The sequence below is a fragment of the Salmo salar genome, chromosome 10 (genome assembly GCF_965601325.2).
Source record: "Salmo salar chromosome 10, fSalSal1, whole genome shotgun sequence".
Taxonomy (NCBI): Eukaryota; Metazoa; Chordata; class Actinopteri; order Salmoniformes; family Salmonidae; genus Salmo; species Salmo salar.
In genome coordinates, this window is record NC_138300.1 from 102264591 (window position 1) to 102287186 (window position 22596).

At 41.3% G+C, this 22596-nt stretch overlaps 1 protein-coding gene across 6 annotated transcripts in view; it reads left to right on the top strand.

Moving 5' to 3' along the window:
* The window catches only part of LOC106561286 (casein kinase I), a 62796-nt gene that overhangs the window by 13422 nt on the left and 26778 nt on the right, over positions 1–22596 (top strand). For all 6 annotated transcript variants that reach the window (XM_014125072.3, XM_014125073.3, XM_014125071.3 and 3 more), the window contains exon 4: positions 1239–1308. In XM_014125072.3, the coding sequence (XP_013980547.1) occupies positions 1239–1308 (70 nt within the window). The remainder of the gene's footprint in view (positions 1–1238; positions 1309–22596) is intronic.

Genomic DNA, 22596 nt, shown 5'->3' on the forward strand with positions numbered 1-22596 from the left:
TTCTAAACTCTGAGAATTCACAAAATGGGCATTCTATCAGCAGACAGTGCTCTGACTGGTGTGTAGCTACTTTTCTCCAGTACTTTTCTCGTATTCTTCTCTGGTAAAAACAAAACATTAATGTAGCTGGCTACATTCTTTCTATGATAGGCCTAAACATTAGTAATATGATGTCCATGCATCGTTTTTGCAAAAAATACCTTGCATTTTCATTGTAACCTCATTTACTTGTGTGGCTGCCAATCAAATTGCGTTGCACTTCTGTAGTCATCTGATGAAAATGAAGCTGTTTTCTGCTGAATGAGTTGCACTAATGTATTTTCTGTGAAGGAAAACTATAATTGCATGACCCTGATCACTCTATTAAAGCAAAAAAACTGACTTTCAATATAAAACACGTCCCCTGTCAATACACTGCTGGACCTGCTCCCGCTTTTTCCCATTGTGCTATTTACAATCAAACGTGACTGGCTCAGCTGTTCTGGGGAGCTACTTAATTTTTGTTTAATTAACCGTTATTTTGCTAGGCAAGTCAGTTAAGAACAAATCATTATTTTACCATTTTTAAAAAATATATTTTTTTATATTTACATTTATTTGCTTTATCTTGGCCAGGTCGCAGTTGTAAATGAGAACTTGTTCTCAACTGGCCTACCTGGTGAAATAAAATGAATGTAAACTTTTTTTTATTTTTTTTAACAATGACGGCCTACCCCGGTCAAACCCTCCCCTAACCTGGACAACGCTGGGCCAATTGTGCGCCGCCCTATACTTAAGCTTCATAATGTGACCTGTGAAATGAAGATTGCAATCTGCTTCATCTCCTAATGCATTGCACAAGTTGACTGCAGGTATTTACTTAAAGAGATACAAATATTAAGATGTACTGAAAAACTAAAAAAATAGTTTCGACCGTATTGAAAATTCATCCCGTTGCTGTTTTCAAATACCCCGGTATACCACCCAAGCCTTATTTCTGATTATTTCCCTTATGAGATTATCCTCTTTCTAAAGTGTATTGGCCCAATGAGCAGCTATCAAAATCATGATAAATATTTATTTTAATAGTCAATTACATTCTAATTAATCAATTTCTGAACCTTAATTTGAAAGTGGTTTGTTTGAATGATAATTATTTAAATTAATTTTCATATTTATTGTAGGTGTAATTCATATTGTGCAGTGAATGAAAAGCCCACCTTTAACTGAAGTGTTTCCTTTTTGTGTTATTCTTCCAGGAACCAATCAAATCAAGGGCACCACAGCTGCATTTGGAGTACCGGTTTTACAAAACATTAGGCAGCACAGGTAAGACCTCCACTCTTCTATTCACCCTTTTACCTCCATCCTCTTTTCCGTCTCATTGATCACTCCTACTGACTTGAGGTCACCTCAGATTGGTGAGGTTCTGTATGAAGACTGTGCCTGTTCTTAAAGGGTAGGTAGCATAAACGTAACACATGGATTTGCATTAGTCATGGATTTGCATTAGTATACGCATCAGAAGGCCCAATGCAAAGTTACACCTCACTTTTCTTTTTTTTTTTTGTTATTACATGCAATAGATCAGAATGCCGAAGTCATGCCAGAAATGATTTTTGCTTGGTGTGATGCAGTTTAGAGTACTGGTCAAGCCAGCCTATTCCTTAAATTGTAAAAGCCAACAGAAATAACTTCAAATGTATAACTTTAGATGTGTAACTTAAAATAAAACCAAATCATTTGCAGTCATGACTACTGGTTTCAATTTAATTTTCAGCCAACTTGCATGCAAGTACTTTACAAATATTGTTACAAATCAGCTTGCAAGGTTGCTAGCCAACTAGCCTGCTAACATTAGCCCTACTAGCCTGCTAACGTTAGCCCTACCAGCCTTCTAGCGTTACATTAGCACTTCATGAGTCAGCCATTTGCTATCAACACCTAGCTTACAGCTACATTAAAGTAAGCCGACGCTTTGGAAATACATAACGCCATCAAACCAGTTATCAAATAATGTTACAGGTATATGCAGTTATCTTGGCCAGCCAGCAAAATTGAATTATTTTAGCCAGCCTAGCCAACCACCACGGTCGACATAGCTCAGTAGTAAGCCAGATAACAACATCAACTAGTCTAGCACAAGCCGGAACCCACAGAACACAACAACAAAAAAGTAAAGTGAGGCAAGACTTGACGGTTGCGTTAGCTGCCAAGGAAAGAGGCCCTACAGAGGGAGAGGCCGTTTCACCGACGGAGGGAGAGACCGCTAATCCAATATAGTGAGGAAAATTCCAGAGGCAATAGTCCAGAGACTGCATTGGGCATAGGGGAAGAGTCAACAACGACACTCTGCGCGGCTAACGTTAACCAGCTCGAGCTAGCTAACGCAGAGTAGATTTTCCATATTGCATTGTGGTTAGTTTAGAAGATATTCGGAAATAAGTTAAATATGTAAAACCCCCCAAAACATAACTGGTTGTAGTAACAATCTGGTTACTTAAGTTGCTAAGTATTTTACTACACTGTTAATTTGGTATGTAAAAACTCATGATTCCTACCCTTTAATTGTCGCACTAAAGAAGAATTACCAAGCTCTTCTGTTTTGGAAATTTCACCGTGCCTCAGTGTCTGACAGGTTGAAGGCCCTCAATAGTAATCAATGGCACTGTGTGTGTGTTAGGGCTGCACAATTAATCAAATTCACATCAAAATCTCAATATTGACGTGCAATATCCATTTTGCAAGAGATTCATATTGCATTAAATCGTTTTGAAACACCACAGTCGCATGTGTGACGTCCGATTTGATAATTTACTTTTTTTCTCCTCTTGCAACTGCTTCCCACATACAGCAAGCCTTGCCCCTCGTTCAAGCAGCACAGTTCCTCCTCCTTGCTGTTAGATCCATTTTAAAGTAGAAGTTCAATTAAAAAAAATACAACCAAATCAAACGTTTGGATGTAAATTGAATGTTATCAAAGGGTCCAGACACCTTTTCCGGTCACAACTTGCAGACTTGTTTACGTGCTGCTGTGTGATTTTGTTGCCAACCTTACTTTGCTACCTGACAACTTTACGGTTTTTACTTTTATTACTGTTTTATATTTTTCGTTTTTCCCTCACTCAACTCTTTTTCATTTAACTTTTTCACTCCGGACGTTTTATCTGGACATGGTTCGTCAGGACCTCCAACAGCCGAAGCTAAGTAACATTATATTGATGCCTTCTAATTGCAGTCGCTGTACTCATACAGGAGAAAGATCACCTTATAGCGAGGATAGCTGTGCTGCAAGCCCAGCTTCAGACGCAATTGTTAGGCAATGGTAATTTAAGTGTAGGAAAGGATGAAACGGCGTCTTAAGTACAGATAGTAACGTTAGTATAAATCCCCTCGCACGGTCCCCGCAGCCGGACAACTTTCTCATGGCTTCTGGAGGGAAATACTGTAGGAATGCTCAACCGGTGTCGCTCATTCAGCCGACAGAAACTTTCAACCGGTTCTCCCCATTAAGCATCGAGTCGGAGTCAGAGGCCGAGCCTTCTCTGGTCTCTACTCCTCCCGTTACGGGGTCTGAGATGCCGAAGCCTCCCACCATTAGCTCTGACAAATTGAAAACCCTAGTCATTGGCGACTCCATTACCCGCAGTATTGGACTTAAAACGAATCATCCAGCGATCATACACTGTTTACCAGGGGGCAGGGCTACCGACGTTAAGGCTAATCTGAAGATGGTGCTGGCTAAAGCTAAAACTGGCAAGTGTAGAGAGTATAGGGATATTGTTATCCACGTCGGCACCAACGATGTTAGGATGAAAGTCAGTCACCAAGCGCAACATAGCTTCAGCGTGTAAATCAGCTAGAAAGATGTGTCGGCATCGAGTAATTGTCTCTGGCCCCCTCCCAGTTAGGGGGAGTGATGAGCTCTACAGCAGAGTCTCACAATTCAATCGCTGGTTGAAAACTGTTTTCTGCCCCTCCCAAAAGATAGAATTTGTAGATAATTGGCCCTCTTTCTGGGACTCGCCCACAAACAGGACCAAGCCTGGCCTGTTGAGGAGTGACGGACTCCATTGTAGCTGGAGGGGTGCTCTCATCTTATCTACGAACATAGACAGGGCTCTAACTCCTCTAGCTCCACAATGAAATAGGGTGCAGGCCAGGCAGCAGGCTGTTAGCCAGCCTGCCAGCTTAGTGGAGTCTGCCACTAGCACAGTCAGTGTAGTCAGCTCAGCTATCCCCATTGAGACCGTGTCTGTGCCTCGACCTAGGTTGGGCAAAACTAAACATGGCGGTGTTCGCCTTAGCAATCTCACTGGAATAATGACCTCCTCCATTCCTGCCATTATTGAAAGAGATTGTGATACCTCACATCTCCAAATAGGGCTACTTAATGTTAGATCCCTCACTTCATAGGCAGTTATAGTCAATGAACTAATCACTGATCATAATCTTGATGTGATCGGCCTGACTGAAACATGGCTTAAGCCTGATGAATTTACTGTGTTAAATGAGGCCTCACCTCCTGGTTACACTAGTGACCATATCCCCCGTGCATCACGCAAAGGCGGAGGTGTTGCTAACATTTACGATAGCAAATTTCAATTTACAAAAAGAAAAACAACGTTTTTGTCTTGAGCTTCTAGTCATGAAATCTATGCAGCCTACTCAATCACTTTTTATAGCTACTGTTTACAGGCCTCCTGGGCCATATACATTTTAGTCATTTGGCAGACGCTCTTGTCCAGAGCGACTTACAGTAGTGAATGCATACATTTCATACATTTTTTTTTTATATATATACAGCGTTCCTCACTGAGTTCCCTGAATTCCTATCGGACATTGTAGTCACAGCAGATAATATTCACATTTTTGGTGACTTTAATATTCACATGGAAATGTCCACAGACCCACTCCAAAAGGCTTTCGGAGCCATCATCGACTCAGTGGGTTTTGTCCAACATGTCTCTGGACCTACTCACTGCCACAGTCATACTCTGGACCTAGTTTTGTCTCGTGGAATAAATGTTGTGGATCTTAATGTTTTTTTCCCCCTCATAATCCTGGACTATCGGACCACCATTTTATTACGTTTGCAATCGCAAAAAATACGGACCTGCATTGCTTGCTGTTTGGGGTTTTAGGCTGGGTTTCTGTACAGCACTTTGAGATATCAGCTGATGTAAGAAGGGCTATATAAATACATTTGATTTGATTTTTGTGTTATTACACATGTTTTTGAGAAATTTACCCCAAACAGCAAATCACTTCCTCATCCTTGTTGTGTAGTATGGAGGCCCCAAAAAAACATGAACAAAGGCTCCAAAAACACCCAAATATGTCCTTTTGGTAATAGTGATGCAGGTCTTTAGATGTTGTACACATTAAATTGTCATTTCAAACTTTATCCGCAACGTTATAAGCTATACTTCTCCGTACGTTCTACAGGTGACTGCCAAAATAAAGGAAACACTTGAGTAAATGAGGGATACAAAGTAGAATATATATATTTATATAAATATACACTGCTCAAAAAAATAAAGGGAACACTTAAACAACACAATGTAACTCCAAGTCAATCACACTTCTGTGAAATCAAACTGTTCACTTAGGAAGCAACACTGATTGACAATAAATTTCACATGCTATTGTGCAAATGGAATATATAACAGGTGGAAATTATAGGCAATTAGCAAGACACCCCCAATAAAGGAGTGGTTCTGCAGGTGGGGACCACGGACCACTTCTCAGTTCCTATGCTTCCTGGCTGATGTTTTGGTCACTTTTGAATGCTGGCGGCGCTTTCACTCTAGTGGTAGCATGAGACGGAGTCTACAACCCACACAAGTGGCTCAGGTAGTGCAGCTCATCCAGGATGGCACATCAAGGCGAGCTGTGGCAAGAAGGTTTGCTGTGTCTGTCAGCGTAGTGTCCAGAGCATGGAGGCGCTACCAGGAGACAGGCCAGTACATCAAGAGACGTGGAGGAGGCCGTTGGAGGGCAACAACCCAGCAGCAGGACCGCTACCTCCGCCTTTGTGCAAGGAGGAGCAGGAGGAGCACTGCCAGAGCCCTGCAAAATGACCTCCAGCAGGCCACAAATGTGCATGTGTCTGCTCAAACGGTCAGAAACAGACTCCATGAGGGTGGAATGAGGGCCCGACGTCCACAGGTGGGGGTTGTGCTTACAGCCCAACACCGTGCAGGACGTTTGGCATTTGCCAGAAAACATCAAGATTGGCAAATTCGCCACTGGCGCCCTGTGCTCTTCACAGATGAAAGCAGGTTCACACTGAGCACGTGACAGAGTCTGAAGACTGGAGAACGTTCTGCTGCCTGCAACATCCTCCAGCATGACCGGTTTGGCGGTGGGTCAGTCATGGTGTGGGGTGGCATTTCTTTGGGGGGGCCGCACAGCCCTCCATGTGCTCGCCAGAGGTAGCCTGACTGTCATTAGGTACCGAGATGAGATCCTCAGACCCCTTGTGAGACCATATGCTGGTGCGGTTGGCCCTGGGTTCCTCCTAATGCAAGACAATGCTAGACCTCATGTGGCTGGAGTGTGTCAGCAGTTCCTGCAAGAGGAAGGCATTGATGCTATGGACTGGCCCGCCCGTTCCCCAGACCTGAATCCAATTGAGCACATCTGGGACATCATGTCTCGCTCCATCCACCAATGCCACGTTGCACCACAGACTGTCCAGGAGTTGGTGGATGCTTTAGTCCAGGTCTGGGAGGAGATCCCTCAGGAGACCATCCGCCACCTCATCAGGAGCATGCCCAGGCATTGTAGGGAGGTCATAAAGGCACGTGGAGGCCACACAAACTACTGAGCCTCATTTTGACTTGTTTTAAGGACATTACATCAATGTTGGATCAGCCTGTAGTGTGGTTTTCCACTTTAATTTTGAGTGCGACTCCAAATCCAGACCTCCATGGGTTGATAAATTGGATTTCCATTGATTATTTTTGTGTGATTTTGTTGTCAGCACATTCAACTATGTAAAGGAAAAAAGTATTTAATAAGATTATTTCATTCATTCAGATCTAGGATGTGTTATTTTAGTGTTCCCTTTATTTTTTTGAGCAGTATATATATATATATATACGTAATGTAATCGCTGTTAGATTTTTTTCGGGGCCAATATCGTGCAGTCCTAGTGTGAGTGCTGTCCTCTTTCAGGTTGCTCACACAGAATACCTGAATCTCAGGCATTATATTGCTGCTCAATATTTCGGCTTGCAAGGACATGGTCATGTTTTGCAGGTGTAAAGTATTTTTGTGGTTGTCCGTGTTGTGTTTGGAATGGTTGCTTGGGAATGAGCTTGAGATCTTTCTCTCTCATACACACTTACATTAGTCTCTCCCTCACACAGACACCGCTGTCAATTTGCTACACACTTGTGTCACTCGACTCGTCTTTGAGTCTCAGGCTCAGATGCAGAAAGTAGCACTGGTCCTGTGGTGTTGATGAGACACCTGCAGAACCTCTGCGGGAGGCGACACGTTGCCATGACGTCTCCCTGAATACACTGCTGAGACTGCTGTCGCTTCACTTTAACAGTAATGGCTATTTTACAAACCACACCAAAAATGTTTTTAAGTCTGACATATAATTATATGGCTGTAGTTGTATGTGTTTTTTATTATATTTTTATAGGTCTGGTGATGGTGATCACCTTACTATTTTTCAGAATATTATTCCAGTTCTATATGGGATGAATGCTTTCTGTTTGACACCCACCACCCTACCCCATTCGCTGAAAACAGTTAGAGGGCAGGTTGACGTTTATTCTCATGAATCTTGCCCTGGAGGCAGAACTGAGCGGTTTCCGCTAGATGGGCCAGCTGCAAAGTCTAAACTGGCTATATTGTACAAATTCATGGAAACAAAAATGTGCTTTTTGCTCTTTAATCTAAGATTAGGGGTTAGGCATTCCGGTTAGCCGTGTGGTTCGTTTTAAGATCAGATTTTATGACTTTGGCTGTGCCAGCTAGTGCTCTGCAGACCTGCCTTCAGAACAAGATTCATGACTAAAAACGATAACCTGCTACAGGAAGTGCAGTCAGGTGTGACACAGCTTCCCATGTTACCTTTGCATGCAAGCCATTGAAAGAAGCAGTGTTTACACATAGTGTTACTGTAAGCACTGGGGGAAAGCAGATTTAGATCTCGAATATAAGGTCTTGCACAAGTGGGTTGAGGTAATTTCCTCTTGGATAGTGTTGGCTAAGCAAGTGTCATAAATCAATTAACTGATAAATCCATCAATGGGTACATCAGTCACATTTGTAATACAGAGTCAGCTAAGCAGTCGGGGAGAATTGAAAATTCCTAGGCGCAATATGCCAAAACTCTGGTATTGTTCATCCTATTACTTTTTCTCCATCTTCTTTATAAATAGTGAGCCAACATGTTTTCAGCACTTGTATTTCCTTGACTGATTTTTCTCATTGCTCTCTGTTGTCCCTCTGCAGCAGACATGGTGAGCAATATGTTTGGAACACTGAATTGCAATACATATCGTATCGGCACCTAAGTATTGCGATATCATGTTGTGAGGTCCCTGGCAATTGCCAGCCCTGGTTTGCACTGGGTTTTAATAGTCCCTACTACTGCCTACAATGGCATACACTTCAAACACAGTGCCTACATACAGATAACACTGCCTCTACTTTCTTTACGCAATAGTAAAGGTTTTGTATGTGAGCCTGTGAGGGTATTGTGTCGCTGTAAAAGCTGGTCTGCAACCCATTCTGCCACACTGATTTTTATTTAATTTTTTTGCCACATACTCCATTGATTTCCCGCTGTATCCCACTGCATGTGAAGTGAAAGTTGCATAACATGTCACTTGTTACTCATCTCCCGGCTTTGATCAGTAGCTTCGCCCGGGAGATCCTCTCAGCTCCAGTGTAAGTTTTCACGGCAGTGTTTTCCTCTCTGCTGTGCAGCATTATAAATCACAGATTTCCTCATCAAAGCCTAAATCACAGTAAAGCCTTTGCTTTTGAAAGCAATTTTGGAGTGAATAGTACATCTTGGAGATATTGGTAGAATGCTTGTGGCCTAAAAGTCCCACTGAGTGTTTTATAGGGCTGTGACGATACCAGCATTGCAACGTCAACAAAACAAAGGAGATGATCGTGGACTTCAGGAAACAGCAGGATAGGGAGCACCCCCCTATCCACATTGACGGGACAGTAGTGGAGAAGGTGGAACGTTTTAAGTTCCTCGGCATACACATCAATGACAAACTGAAATGGTCCACCCACACAGACAGCGTGGTGAAGAAGGCGCAACAGCGCCTCTTCAACCTCAGGAGGCTGAAGAAACTTGGCTTGTCACCAAAAACACTGACAAACTTTTACAGATGCACAATCGAGACCATTCTGTCGGGCTGTATCACCGCCTGGTACGGCAACTGCTCCGCCCACAACGGCAAGGCTCTCCAGAGGGTAGTGAGGTCTGCACAACGCATCACCGGGGGCAAACTACCTGCCCTCCAGGACACCTACACCACCTGATGTCACAGGAAGGCCAAAAAGATCATCAAGGACAACAACCACCTGAGCCACTGCCTGTTCACCCCGCTATCATCCAGAAGGCGATGTCAGTACAGGTGCATCAAAGCTGGGACCGAGAGACTGAAAAACAGCTTCTATCTCAAGGCCATCAGACTGTTAAACAGCCATCACTAACATTGAGTGGCTGCTGCCAACATACTGACTCAAATCTCTAGCCACTTTAATAATTAAAAATTAGATGTAATAAATGTATCACTAGTCATTTTAAACAATGCCACTTTATATAATGTTTACATACCCTACATTACTCATCTCATATGCATATAATGTACTCTATACCATCTACTGCATCATGCCTATGCCGTTCGGCCATCACTAATTTATATATTTATATGTACAGATTCTTATTCATTCCTTTACACTTGTGTGTGTATATATAAGGTAGTTGTTGTGAAATTGTTAGATTACTTGTTAGATATTACTGCACGGTTGAAACAAGAAGCACAAGCATTTCGCTACACTCGCATTAACCTCTGCTTACCATGTATATGTGACCAATAAAATTTGATTTGAGTTTTTTTATGGCAAAAGCAAAATACGAAGCAGACCAAACGCTTAGGTCCTTTAAAAACCTGCTGTATGTAAAATATTGTGTGCTATAGTATGGAGCGCTTTTCAGTGCCAACATAAATTGTATTTGAATTTGTATTAGGATATTACCGTTTAAATTTTATATTTTTTAATGTTTAATGCACAAATTGAAAAATGTAATTCATAAATTGAACTTGTTTCATGATTTGATTTGAATGAGCTTACAATTGGCTCATTCATCCCCCTCTCCCCTGAAACGATTCCCCAGGTCGTTGCTGTAAATGAGAATGTGTTCTCAGTCAACTTACCTGGTAAAATAATGATAAATAAATTTGAATCTGAATTGAATATTGTGTTCAGTTTTCAAATAAAATATTAATATAATTTTATATTCAAATTAAATATTTATATTAAGTTTCAATATGGTAGATATTGAATTCATTATTTATGAAGTTTACCAACCATTTCAAGGTAATTATTTATATATATATATATATATATATATATATATATATAGTTGAAGTTGGAAGTTTAAATATATTTGGCTAAGGTATATGTAAACTCAGTTTTTCACAATTCCTGACATTTATTCCAAGTAAAAATTACCAGTTTTAGCTCAATTACCATCACCACTTCATTTTAAGAATGTGAAATCTCAGAATGATAGTAGAGAGAGTGATTTATTTCTTTCATCACATTTCCAGTGGGTCAGAAGTTTACATACACTCAATTAGTATTTGGTAGCATTGCCTTAAAATTGTTTAACTTGGGTCGACCGTTTAGGGTAGCCTTCATCAAGCTTCCCACAATAAGTTGGGTGGATTTTGGCCCACTCCTCCTGACAGAGCTGGTGTAACTGAGTAGGGTTTGTTGGCCTCCTTGCTCGCACACGCTTTTTCAGTTCTGCCCACAAATTTTCTATAGGATTGAGGTCAGGGCTTTGTGATGGCCACTCCAATACCTTGACTTTGTTGTCCCTAAGCCATTTTGCCCCAACTTTGGAAGTATGCTTTGGGTCATTGTCCATTTGGAAGACCCGTTTGCGACCAAGCTTTAACTTCCTGACTGATGTCTTGAGATGTTGCTTCGATGTATCTACATCATTTTCCGCCCTCATGATGCCATCTATTTTGTGAAGTGCACCAGTCCCTCCTGCAGCAAAGCACCCCCACAACATGATGCTGCCACCCCGTGCTTCACGGTTGGGATGGTGTTCTTCGGCTTGCAAGCATCCCCCTTTTTCCTCCAAACATAACGATGGTCATTATGGCCAAACAGTTCTATTTTTGTTTCATCAGACCAGAGGACATTTCTCCAAAAAGTACGATCTTTGTCCCCATGTGCAGTTGCAAACCGTAGTCTGGCTTTTTTATCGCAGATTTGGAGCAGTGGCTGCTTCCTTGCTGAGCGGCCATTCAGGTTATGTCGATATAGGACTCGTTTTACTGTGGATATAGATACTTTTGTACCTGTTTCCTCCAGCATCTTCACAAGTTCCTTTGCTGTTGTTTTGGGATTGATTTGCACTTTTCGCACCAAAGAACGTTCATCTCTAGGAGACGGAACGCGTCTCCATCATGAGCGGTATGACGGCTGCGTTGTCCCATGGTGTTTATACTTGCGTACTATTGTTTGTACAGATGAACGTGGTACCTTAAGGCGTTTGGAAATTTCTCCCAAGGATGAACCAGACTTGTGGTCTACAATTTTGTTTCTGAGGTCTTGGCTGATTTTCTTTTGAATTTTCCATGATGTCAAGCAAAGAGGCACTGAGTTTGAAGGTAGGCCTTGAAATACATCCACAGGTAGACCTCCAATTGACTCAAATGATGTCAATTAGCCTATCAGAATCTTCTAAAGCCATGACATAATTTTCTGGAATTTTCCACGCTGTTTAAAGGCACAGTCAACTTAGTGTATAAACTTCTGACCCACTGGAATTGTGATACAGTGAAATAATCTGTCTGTAAACAATTGTTGGAAAAATGACTTGTGTCATGCACAAAGTAGATATCCTAACCGACTTGGCAAAACTATAGTTTAACAAGAAATTTGTGGAGTGGTTGAAAAACAAGTTTTAATTACTCCAACCTAAGTGTATTTAATCTTCCGATTTCTAGAGTGTGTGTGTGTGTGTATATATATATATATATTTCAACTTATTAGATGCATTGCTTCAAAACCAGAGACAACATCCTGGTGCTTTGTCACCCAGGAAAGGTAGAGGAGAAATGATAGAATCAAATGCTCACTGTAGTAAACACAAACTTATGTCTGTGTAATGAGGGGAACAAATTGATACTGTTATATATTGGGATTAGTGATGGGCCGATATCCGATATTTTCCTTGCCCCAAAAAATATATTAAAAATTTTAGCAGCCTTTTTAAGTGTTCTAGTACAGTTAAATCGTTATCACAAACATGGAGGAAGTGGTCTAACGCACTGCATCTCAGTGCAAGAGTCACCACTACAGTCCCTGGTTCAAATCCAGGCTGTATCACATCCGGCCGTGATTGGGAGCTGTAGTTGGCTAGCTAACTACACTGCTCAAAAAAATAAAGGGAACACTTAAACAACACAATGTAACTCCAAGTCAATCACACTTCTGTGAAATCAAACTGTCCACTTAGGAAGCAACACTGATTGACAAATGTCACATGCTGTTGTGCAAATGGAATAGACAACATGTGGAAATTATAGGCAATTAGCAAGACACCCCCAATAAAGGAGTGGTTCTGCAGGTGGGGACCACAGACCACTTCTCAGTTCCTATGCTTCCTGGCTGATGTTTTGGTCACTTTTGAATGCTGGCGGTGCTTTCACTCTAGTGGTAGCATGAGACGTAGTCTACAACTCACACAAGTGGCTCAGGTAGTGCAGCTCATCCAGGATGGCACATCAATGCGGGCTGTGGCAAGAAGGTTTGCTGTGTCTGTCAGCGTAGTGTCCAGAGCATGGAGGCGCTACCAGGAGACAAGCCAGTACATCAGGAGATGTGGAGGACGCCGTAGGAGGGCAACAACCCAGCAGCAGGTTCGCTACCTCCGCCTTTGTGCAAGGAGGAGCAGGAGAAGCACTGCCAGAGCCCTGCAAAATGACCTCCAGCAGGCCACAAATGTGCATGTGTCTGCTCAAATGGTCAGAAACAGACTCCATGAGGGCCCGAAGTCCACAGGTGGGGGTTGTGCTTACAGCCCAACACCGTGCAGGACGTTTGGCATTTGCCAGAGAACACCAAGATTGGCAAATTCGCCACTGGCGCCCTGTGCTCTTCACAGATGAAAGCAGGTTCACACTGAGCACGTGACAGAGTCTGTAGACGCTGTGGAGAACGTTCTGCTGCCTGCAACATCCTCCAGCATGACCGGTTTGGCGGCAGGTCAGTCATGGTGTGGGGTGGCATTTCTTTGGGGGGCCGCACAGCCCTCCATGTGCTCGCCAGTGGTAGCCTGACTGCCATTAGGTACCGAGATGAGATCCTCAGACCCCTTGTGAGACCATATGCTGGTGCGGTTGGCCCTGGGTTCCTCCTAATGCAAGACAATGCTAGACCTCATGTGGCTGGAGTGTGTCAGCAGTTCCTGCAAGAGGAAGGCATTGATGCTATGGACTGGCCCGCCCGTTCCCCAGACCTGAATCCAATTGAGCACATCTGGGACATCATGTCTCGCTCCATCCACCAACGCCACGTTGCACCACAGACTGTCCAGGAGTTGGCGGATGCTTTAGTCCAGGTCTGGGAGGAGATCCCTCAGGAGACCATCCGCCACCTCATCAGGAGCATGCCCAGGCGTTGTAGGGAGGTCATACAGGCACGTGGAGGCCACACACACTACTGAGCCTCATTTTGACTTGTTTTAAGGACGTTACATCAAAGTTGGATCAGCCTGTAGTGTGGTTTTCCACTTTAATTTTGAGTGTGACTCCAATTCCAGACCTCCATGGGTTGATAAATTGGATTTCCATTGATTATTTTTGTGTGATTTTGTTGTCAGCACATTCAACTATGTAAAGAAAAAAAGTATTTAATAAGATTATTTCTTTCATTCAGATCTAGGATGTGTTGTTTAAGTGTTCCCTTTATTTTTTTGAGCAGTATATATATCTAGGTGCCATCTAAAATAACCCTAATTTATAAGACCGTTCTTATTTGATTAATGGTGGTCGGACCATCCTATGTGAAGCTGACCACAATAAGGATCAGCCACAATAGTGGACTTTGCTGTTAGCCTTCAAAATAAACGTTTGTTATTCTATTTGTATTAATTTGCATCACTGTCAATGACGTACTTTTATTTTTAAGGCAAACCGTAAATTCCACTACTGTGCCTAATCCTTATTATGGCTAGCTTCACAACACAACCTCACTAGCAAGATGAAGCTAGCTGGCTGCTTATAATGTTAGCTTTGGGCAACAGGGTTAAGTAGCTGGCTAGCTATTTACTTTAATGAACTGAAGATCAATTTCAATAGGTGAACAACAATACTTACAAGGATTCCTAAATCATTGCTAAGAGTAATGAAAATGACTCCAATTTTTACTGGTCATTGTTTTCAGGTTGGTTGTATTGGTGCTAGTTAGGTACCAAGCTAAAGCTAGCTACCCCAGAAGTTGCGGTCGACCAAATGTGTTTACAATACCGCGTTGGTAATAAAGCATTGTTTGTGGCCGGTGTTTGCGGACTTTTGTTGTACAGTTTTGACAGTCCTACTGTATCTTTTTTTGACACGCAAAGACCCAAACGGCATTCCATAGTATGTATGTCGCGAAGCTAATAGCAGTGACGCTATTACTGTGTAACTGTCTGGTTCATCCTTGGGAGCAATTTCCAAATGCCCGAAGGTACCACGTTCATCTGTACAAACAATAGTACGCAAGTATTAATACCATGGGACCATGCAGCCGTCATACCGCTCAGGAAGGAGACGCGTTCTGTCTCCTAGAGATGAACGTACTTCGGTGCGAAAAATGCAAATCAATCCCAGAACAACAGCAAAGGACCTTGTGAAGATGCTGGAGGAAACAGTTACAAAAGTATCTATATCCACAGTAAAACGAGTCCTATATCGACATAACCTGAAAGGCCGCTCAGCAAGGAAGAAGCCAATGCTTCAAAACCGCCATAAAAAAGCCAGACTACGGTTTGCAACTGCACATGGGGACAGAGATCGTACTTTTTGAAGAAATGTCCTCTGGTCTGATGAATCAAAAATAGAACTGTTTGGCCATAATGACCATCGCTATGTTTGGAGGAAATAGGGGGAAGCTTGCAAGCCGAAGAACACCATCCCAACCGTGAAGCACGGGGGTGGCAGCATCATGTTGTGGGGTGCTTTTCTGCAGGAGGGACTGGTGCACTTCACAAAATAGATGGCATCATGAGGGAGGAAAATTATGTGGATATATTGAAACAACATCTCAAGACATCAGTCAGGAAGTTAAAGCTTGGTCTCAAATGAGTCTTCCAAATGGACAACGACCCCAAGTATACTTCCAAAGTTGTGGCAAAATGGCTTAACGACAACAAAGTCAAGGTATTGGAGTGGCTTTCACAAAGCCCTGACCTCAATCCTATAGAAAATGTGTGGGCAGAACTGAAAAATCATGTGTGAGCAAGGAGGCCTACAAACCTGACTCAGTTACACCAGCTCTGTCAGGAGGAATGGGCCAAAATTCACCCAACTTATTGTGGGAAGCTTGTGGAAGGCTACTGTAAACGGTCAACCCAAGTTAAATAATTTAAAGGCAATGCTACCAAATACTAATTGAGTGTATGTAAACGTCTGACCCACTGGGAATGTGATGAAAGAAATAAAAGCTTAAAGAAATCATTCTCTCTACTATTATTCTGACATTTTACATTCTTAAAATAAATCGGTGATCCTAACTGACCCGAAGACGCAATTTTTACTAGGATTAAATGTCAGGAATTGTGAAACTGAGTTTAAATGTATTTGGCTACGGTGTATGTAAACTTCCGACTTCAACTGTATGTTCTGAGCAAGGAACTTAAACGTTAGCTTTTTTACATGGTACATATTGCTCTTTTACTTTATTCTCCAACACAATTTTTTGCATTATTTAAACCAAATTGAGCATGTTTCATATTTTATTTGAGACTAAATTGATTTTCTTTAGGTATTATATTAAGTTAAATGTTAAGTGTTCATTGTTCATTTAGTATTGATGTAATTGTCATTATTACATATGTAATAATAAGTAAAAATCGACCTATTTAATTTGGTATCGGCTTTTTTTGGTCCTCCAATAATCGCTATCGGCGTTGAAAAATCATAAGCGATTGACCTCTAATCTGAACCAGTATCTGTGCATTAGAGACCTCGTAAAGGGTCTTGTTACCTCCTTATTAGTATGTAGCTGTGCGGTAGGATTCGTTGATCAGTTGATTGACAGGTGTAGGACTGTAAAACGATCAACTTTCCTCTAGTGTGGGTGCTCACCAACGCTTTAGAGTTATGTAGCCTATAGTTTATCATTCTAGTTATCATAGAAGTTATTGGCTTGGTGGATAGACAGGGCTTTAAATTTGACACAACTAACGTTATCAACAGAACTAGCCTACTAGTAAGCCTAGCAAACTTGAATGAAATAAATATAAAATTTCACTTACTTATACTCTTATACTTGTTTTCTTGACTTTTATATTGTATTAATTGACTTTTTTTATTTTTTATTCTCTGGCAAGTTTTTCACCTGCGCGCTGCAGTAGGGAAGTAAAGCGGACGGAAGTGAATCTGTCACTTCCGTTGTTTTGGCTGTGCCCATTGCAACGTTCGAAATGAGGTGGATCTGAAATCTGATTTAAAAAAATTGTAAAAAAACATTTTTTTTTTTTATGTGGGTGAAACTGAAATGGAATTCTTACCTTGAATAGTTCATTTGGAATTTGAAATATGAACATGCTTTCAAGCCACGAGAGGTTCCATGTCTCTGACATGCGTTGAGCCATGGCGTGTTGTTGTTGGGAACAGTGTATTTTCTGTGTGGGTGTTAAGTATGTTATATGTACAAACCTTTGCTTGAGATGCATACAGGCAGAGCTATCATTATTGATGCTATCATTATTGATGACTAGCTAGGTGACTGAAGCCTGTGATTTTTAGTGTGGGGGTGGATTCATGGTTTGATTGGTTGCGTGTCTCTGGGGAAGCTGACATTTTCTCCTGTATGACTGAATTTATTTTCCCCACACATTTCAAAAGATTAAGAACTCTCATGGCATTAGCAGATTTATATCCCGCCTCTGCTTAAAGTTAATGGACTCTGAGTCCTGTTGCTGTTTTCACCCTTGCAAAACTTGGTGAAACATGGTTAAAAAATGAATTGGTTTAGGGAGAGGAAGGGGTAAGGTAAAATCGCACTTGTGTTAATAGTGTATAGAGTGGAACTGCCGTTAGCCTATGCTTTGACATGTAGAAGTCAGGAGAACATGTGGCCATTTGCTATTGTGACGTCGTCCTTTCCCAAACATGACATGGAGAGAGGGCGTTCAGTACCACCAGGCTTTTCTCAGGTCATAATAGAGAGTGACCCACTCTTTCTAAAACTTTTCAGCTTTTGAATTTCTCACTTTCTTTCTCTGAAGGTGAATATTATTAATACTTACGCCACCATGCTGTCTCGTTTTGTTTGGTGCTGGGAATAAAAGCCCTGTTCAGCTCATTGTAAAAGTTCATTTTGGCATTAGGCGGCAGGTAGCCTAGCAGTTAAGAGCTTTGGTCCAGTAACCGAAAGGTTGCTGCTTCGAATCCCAGAGCCGACTAGGTGAAAAATCTGTCGACGTGCCCTTGAGCAAGGCATTTAACCCTAATCGCTTCTAAGTCGCTCTGTATAAGAGCATCTGCTAAAGTACTAAAATGTGAATGTTAAAAATGCAGTACTTTTTTTCTCTTGCACACTCACCCCAATAAAGTCACTGATGCACCTAGCACTGTATCATTCCCGGAACCCCAATGTCTAGGATACTGCTGCACTACTCCAGTCAGTCCAGAATAACGTAGTTGTGCTGTACAGATAAGTGTTCCCTCTTCTCCTGAGACCCAGCAATTCATTTTTGTCCTCTCAAGTGGACATCAGTTCTTGGTCCGTATCGATGAGGCCATACAAGCCACTGTATTAAGTCCTGTTGTCCATTTGAGAGGACATTCTGGGCTTTTCAATGATATCACGTTTGGGGGTGTGACCTTGACAATTTTATCTTCCTGGTTCTTAAAAAAATGGTTGCCTTCAAAATTAGCACATTTTATGGAAATTTGAAAAAGGGTTTGTGCAATTATTAAAACCTGTTAGGGCTAGGGGGCAGTATTGACACGGCTGGATAAAAAACGTACCCGATTTAATCTGGTTACTACTCCTGCCCAGTAACTAGAATATGCATATAATTATTGGCTTTGGATAGAAAACACTCCAAAGTTTCTAAAATAGTTTGAATGGTGTCTGTGAGTATAACAGAACTCAAATGGCAGGTCAAAACCTGAGAGATTCCTTTACAGGAAGTGGCCTGTCTGACCATTTATTGTCTTTCTTTGACATCTCTTTCCAAAACTTAGGATCTCTGCGGTAATGTGACACTTCCCACGGCTCCAATAGGCTCTCAGAGCCCGGGAAAAACCTGAATGTCGTCATTCCAGCCCCAGGCTGAAACACATTATCGCCTTTCTCAAGTGGCCGATCAAGGGACAGTGGGCTTCGTCGCGTGCACTGGCCGCCCCCGTCTTTGTGTTTTTTCCTCTGTTTACCGAAAAGGAGATTCCCGGTCGGAATATTATCGCTTTTTTACGAGATAAATTGCATAAAAATTGATTTTAAACAGCGGTTGACATGCTTCGAAGTACGGTAATGGAATATTTAGATTTTTTTTGTCACGAATTGCGCCATGCTCGTATCCCTGATTTACCATTTCGGATAGTGTCTGGAACACACAAACAAAACGCCGCTATTTGGATATAACGATGGATTATTTGGGACCAAACCAACATTTGTTATTGAAGTAGAAGTCCTGGGAGTGCATTCTGACGAAGACAACAAAGGTAATAACATTTTTGTTATAGTAAATCTGATTTTGGTGAAGGCTAAACTTGCCGGGTGTCTAAATAGCTAGCCCGTGATGGCTGGGCTTTGTACTTAGAATATTGCAAAATGTGCTTTCACCAAAAAGCTATTTTAAAATCGGACATATCGAGTGCATAGAGGAGTTCTGTATCTATAATTCTTAAAATAATTGTTATGCTTTTTGTGAACGTTTATCGTGAGTAATTTAGTAAATTGTTAGTAAATTCACCGGAAGTTTGCGGGGGTATGCTAGTTCTGAACGTCACATGCTAATGTAAAAAGCTGTTTTTTTATATAAATATGAACTTGATTGAACAAAACATGCATGTATTGTATAACATAATGTCCTAGGGTTGTCATCTGATGAAGATCATCAAAGGTTAGTGCTGCATTTAGCTGTCTTCTGGGTTTTTGTGACATTATATGCTAGCTTGAAAAATGGGTGTCTGATTATTTCTGGCTGGGTAGTCTGCTGACATAATCTAATGTTTTGCTTTCGTTGTAAAGCCTTTTTGAAATCGGACAGTGTGGTTAGATTAACGAGAGTCTTGTCTTTAAATAGCTGTAAAATAGTCATATGTTTGAGAAATAGAAGTAATAGGATTTTTAAGGTATTTGAAAATCGCGCCACTGGATTACACTGGCTGTTGCGTAGGTGGGACGAATTCGTCCCGCCTAGCCCAGAGAGGTTTTAATTACAATTTTTGTGAGTTTGATATTAAAATTATTTCTAGGAAGTGAATATTTCTTGAATGGTTAAGTGAGTTGTCACCTACTGTACTCATTGTTTGTAATGTAATTTGTTTTGGACAATTTTGCACTGAAAGTGTGTATGCATACATACAGTTGAAGTTGGAAGTTTACATACACTTAGGTTGGAGTCATTAACACTCGTTTTACCATTCATACATACATATTTCACATTCTTAAAATAAAGTGGTGATCCTAACTGACTTAAGATGGAATTTTTACTAGGATTAAATGTCAGGAATTGTGAAAAACTGAGTTTAAATGTATTTTGCTTAGGTGTATGTAAAACATCTGACTTCAACTGTACATACATACAGTTGAAGTCGAAGTTTACATACACCTTAGCCAAATACATTTAAACTCAGTTTTAGCACATCCCCCTTTTTTCCTCCAAACATAACGATGGTCATTATGGCCAAACGGTTCTATTTTTGATTCATCAGACCAGAGGACATTTCTCCAAAAAGTACGATCTTTGTCCCCATGTGCAGTTGCAAACCGTAGTCTGGCTTTTTTATGGCGGTTTTGGAGCAGTGGCTTCTTTGCTGAGCGGCCTTTCAGGTTATGTTGAAATAGGACTCGTTTTACTGTGGATATAGATACTTTTGTAACTGTTTTCTCCAGCATCTTCACAAGGTCCTTTGCTGTTGTTCTGGGATTGATTTGCACTTTTCGCACCAAAGTACGTTAATCTCTAGGAGACAGAACGCGTCTCCTTCCTGAGCGGTATGACGGCTGCGTAGTCCCATGGTGTTAATACTTGCGTACTATTGTTTGTACAGATGAACGTGGTTCCTTCAGGCATTTGGAAATTGCTTCCAAGGATGAACCAGACTTGTGGAGGTCTACAATTTTTTTTCTGAGGTCTTTCTTTTGATTTTCCCATGATGTCAAGTAATGAGGCACTGCGTTTGAAGGTAGGCCTTGAAATGCATCCACAGGTACACCTCCAATTGACTCAAATGATGTCAATTAGCCCATCAGAAGCTTCTAAAGAGATGACATCATTTTCTGGAGTTTTCCATGCTGTTGAAAGGCACAGTCAACTTTGTGTATGTCAACATCTGACCCACTGGAATTGTGATACAGTGAAATAATCTGTCTGTAAACAATTGTTGGAGAAATGACTTGTCATGCACAAAGTAAATGTACTAACCGACTTGCTATAGTTTGTTAACAAGAAATTTGTTGAGTGGTTGAAAAATTTGTTTTGATGACTCCATCCGAAGTGTATGTAAACTTTCGACTTCAACTGTACATACGTACATACATGCATGCATACATACATTACCAGTCAAAAGTTTTGACACGCCTACTCATTCAACGATTTTTATTTATTTTTTACTGTTTTCTACATTGTAGAATAATAGTGCAGTCATCAAAACTCTAAAATAACACACATGGAATCATGTAGTAACCAATTAAGTGTTAAACAAATCTAAATATTTTTCAGATTCTTCAAAGTAACCACCCTTGTCTTGATGACAGCTTTGCACACACTTGGCATTCTCTCAACCAGCTTCACCTGGAATGCTTTCCTAACCGTCTTAAAGGAATTCCCACATATGCTGAGTACTTGTTGACTGCTTTTCCTTCACACTGCGGTCCAACTCATCCCAAACCATCTCAACTAGGTTGAGGTCGGGCGATTGTGGAGGTCAGGTCATCTGATGCAGCACTCCATCACTCTCCTCCTTGGTCAAATAACCCTGATACAGCCTGGAGGTGTGTTGGGTCATTGTCCTGTTGAAAAACAAATAATAGTCACGCTAAGCGCAAACCAGATGGGATGGCGTGTCGCTGCCGAATGCTGTGGTAGCCATGGTGGTTAAGTGTGTCTTGAATTTGAAATGAATCACTGACAGTGTCACCAGTAAAGCACCCCCACATCACACCACCTCCATGCTTCACGGTGGGAACCACACATGCAGAGATCATTCGTTCACCTACTCTGCTTCTCACAAAGACATGGCGGTTGGAACCAAAAATCTCAAATTTGGACTCAACAAACCAAAGAGCCAGTTTCATCATAGCGCTTGATGGTTTTTGCGACTGCACTTGAAGAAACTTTCAAAGTTCTTGAAATTTTCTGGATTGGCTGACCGTGTCTTAAAGTAATGATGGACTGTCGTTTCTCTTTGCTTATTTGAGCTGCTCTTGCCATAATATGGACTTAGCCCTATTTGGTAAAAGACCCTCTTCTGTGTACATGAGAGAATCGAGAGGCTGTGTTCTGACTTATGTTTTTGACTGATAATTTGTGTTTTTGTTTGGGCTGTCAGACTTCAGTTCACTTTGTGTAATGTTAGTGCACTTTTTTTTAATTGCGATTAACCCATTGTCTGAAAGGGTTAAAAACACACTGAAAACATCCAAATTACATCCTATATACCGCTAACATCTACAATGCCATGTAAAAACAAGATGACATTGAGGTTAAATAAAGTGTGCTTTATTTGTCACAGCAACTGATTGGCTCAAACGCATTAAGAAGGAAATCCCACAAATTAACAAGACACACATGTTAATTGAAATGCATTCCAGGTGACTACCACATGAAGCTGGTTGTGAGAATGCCAAGAGTGTGCAAAGCTGTCATCAAGGCAAAGGGTGGCTACTTGAAGAATCAAAAATATATTTTGATTTAACACTTTTTTTGGTTACTACATGATT